This window comes from Cariama cristata, unplaced genomic scaffold (genome assembly GCF_000690535.1).
Source record: "Cariama cristata isolate BGI_N322 unplaced genomic scaffold, ASM69053v1 scaffold17722, whole genome shotgun sequence".
NCBI lineage: Eukaryota > Metazoa > Chordata > Aves > Cariamiformes > Cariamidae > Cariama > Cariama cristata.
Genome location: NW_009603450.1, coordinates 33,440 through 35,920, shown reverse-complemented (window position 1 = coordinate 35,920; position 2,481 = coordinate 33,440). Strand labels below are relative to the sequence as shown.

The 2,481-nt window shown below is 58.4% G+C and overlaps 1 protein-coding gene across 1 annotated transcript in view; it reads left to right on the top strand.

The window, feature by feature from the left end:
- Positions 1–596: 596 nt before the first annotated feature.
- CLUH (clustered mitochondria (cluA/CLU1) homolog) overlaps positions 597–2,481 on the top strand; it is a 31,666-nt gene continuing 29,781 nt past the window's right edge. The window contains exon 1 of the mRNA XM_009695216.1: positions 597–1,488. Coding sequence (XP_009693518.1) covers positions 597–1,488 — 892 coding nt within the window. The remainder of the gene's footprint in view (positions 1,489–2,481) is intronic.

Here is a 2,481-nt window from a genome sequence, read left to right as displayed (position 1 = left end):
CATCTCGCCTGCTTACAGACTTGGCAGCGCTGAAGCACTCTCGCAGTCGTCCCATGCTGCACTGGTGCACACTCGAGATCGGGCTATTTATAACCACCTCCGGGCCGGGGCGATCGGGCTGGCATCCCTCTGCCAGCGCGCCTGAAGAACCTGTTAGATACGCGTCTGGTTTTGTTCTGGCGCGGCGGGGAGAGGAGAGCTTCAGCTGCAGGGAGCTGCTTTTGGGCTTCACGGATATAGTGGAGGTGGGGGAGAGGGGGGAAGGAGTGGGGGGGATGAAGGTCCCTGGGTGGCACTTTGGGAGAACCGCTGCGAGCCCAGCGTGTCTGATCCTAGCCAGCAGGCAGGACGTGAGCTCAAGGTGCGTGGGATACCGTGCGGAGTCAGCTGCTGGTTCTCTGCGTCCCGCCACCCTGGGGCCAAGTGGGAGTTTTCTTTGGAGAAGGCGGCTGACTGTGTGAGAAGGCGAGCAGGTCCTGGCTGCGGAGGGTGAGAGCTGCTGTGTGGGAGTTTGCCTTGTGAGGACTTCAACATATGTGTGCAAACAAAACTAACTTTTCTAATCCAGTGCTGTATGAGCCAGGCTGCTGGTGATCATGGGGAACAGCCTTTTTGCAAACTGCTGCAGGCATGTCACCGATCTAATCTTCCAGACGCGCAGCTTTAACTCACCTGATGAGAAGTCTCCCCTCTTACCGAAGCCCCCCACGAGCTGCGCCATCTGCCCGGAGGTGCCAGAAGCTGCCCAGTGTGCTGGGCCGTATCCAGACATCATCCCCAGCGAGGCGGTGACTGGAAGCCTGCAGAAGTGCACCAAATACATCCAAGACCTATCCAAGGCCAAGGATGAAGAAAGAACGGTGTTGGCCTATGATAAGAGCTGTTTGAGACTCGGTGTTGGTGATGCCTGTCCTCCGTTGCTGCAGGCAGAGGCATCCGGCGCGGTGGCTGTCCTTCCAGCCGACCTTGGGGAAGGGCCGGCAGGGCCGGTTGATCATGCTCAGTTGCTTGAGGCCTGCCAGAGCTGCATGAAACTTGAGGACAGCAGCCTAGCCCATAGATCCTGCCGGCAGGAGCACGTGGCAGCAGCTGACCGGGGGGATGCGTCCCCTAGAGCACGTCCCACTGTCCGGGGCCATGGCAAGGGACAAGCAGCCTTGTGTTTAGACACAGCCTTAGCGGATCTGGACAGCATGCCAAAATGCAGAGGTACTGCTCCCTCCCCAGGGACCTCTGGGACGCCTTCCTCTGCTCTGCCAGCAAGCACGGGGAAAAGCCCAGTGGCCCAAAAGACAGTCATGCCGCCTGTCCCCCCTGGTGAGGTGTCATCTAAGAGCTGGGACACAAGTACTGGTTCTGTGGTGATGGACCCCGCTGCCTGCCCCGGCGGCAGGTCAAACTGTGATCCTGACTCTCAGGTGCAGGCACTGCCCTCAAAGCAGCAACAGCAGAAGAAGAAGAGGAAGAAAAAGAAGCCTACGCTTCTAGGTGCTCAGCAGCATGGCACTCTGTCATGCTTCGTGTAGCCAAAATGCCTGTATGCTCGTGACAGGGGTGGGTGGCTGCATGTGCCTGTGGGATGGGGCAGGATGAAGGAGAGGGGAGGTGAGGTGACATTTTAACTTCATGGCAGGTGGAAAATGAGGAAGGTGGCAAGGTATCCCACCTGGGCTGTATACCACAGAGGACCGATCGGTGCCATGTCCATGTTAGCAAAACAAACATAAGGGGTTTACTTGTCTTTTTCTTAATTCCTAAGGCAAATCCTCTGTTTTTGTGGTCCTTGTAAAGGATGGGAGAGGCTCGGCCCGGCCTGCAGCAGGGCAGACAGGAGCGTGGGGTGGCAAGGGACCAGGGCAGGGTTTGCTCAGAGCCTTTGGCTCCTTTCAGCCATGCACGGGTGGGAGGAGGTGCCTGACCCGCAGGGATGGAGCAGCTCTGCAGCTGCCCTGAGCGCAGGGACGGGATGTGCCTTCTCCTCCTTTGCCCGGTGCACCTTCCCAGCGCTGCGAGGACGGTGGGGCCTCAGCCCCTTGCTGCAGTGTGGGAGGGGAGCAGCCGCCCACTCGTGGGGCAGCTGCTCGGACGCATCCTGCTTTCCTCCTCTCCCACTTCTCCATGAACTGGCCCAGCACAGCTCCAGTGTGGCACCATGTGGTCACTGAGCTGGAGTGGCTTTTTGTCCTTGCCAGGACTTCTAGGATATGAGAAACTTGGGTTGTTATTTTTCAAGTCTCAAGGTCAAATTTTGCCTTTCTATCATCGTATTTTGGTTTTGTTCAGTCCCTGTGCAGTGGCTGAATTTTGGTCTCAGATGCTGTCTGATTGGTGCACCTGGTGGCATGAGGGGATGTGTAGGGTGAGTGACCTGAGCCGGTGGCTTGGTTTCTGGTTTAGCGCCTTGTTTGCTTTCCACGTGCCCATCGGCGTGCCAGCGGCGGGGGGTGAGGCTGGCAGCACCGGCGGGTGGGGGGGCCGGCA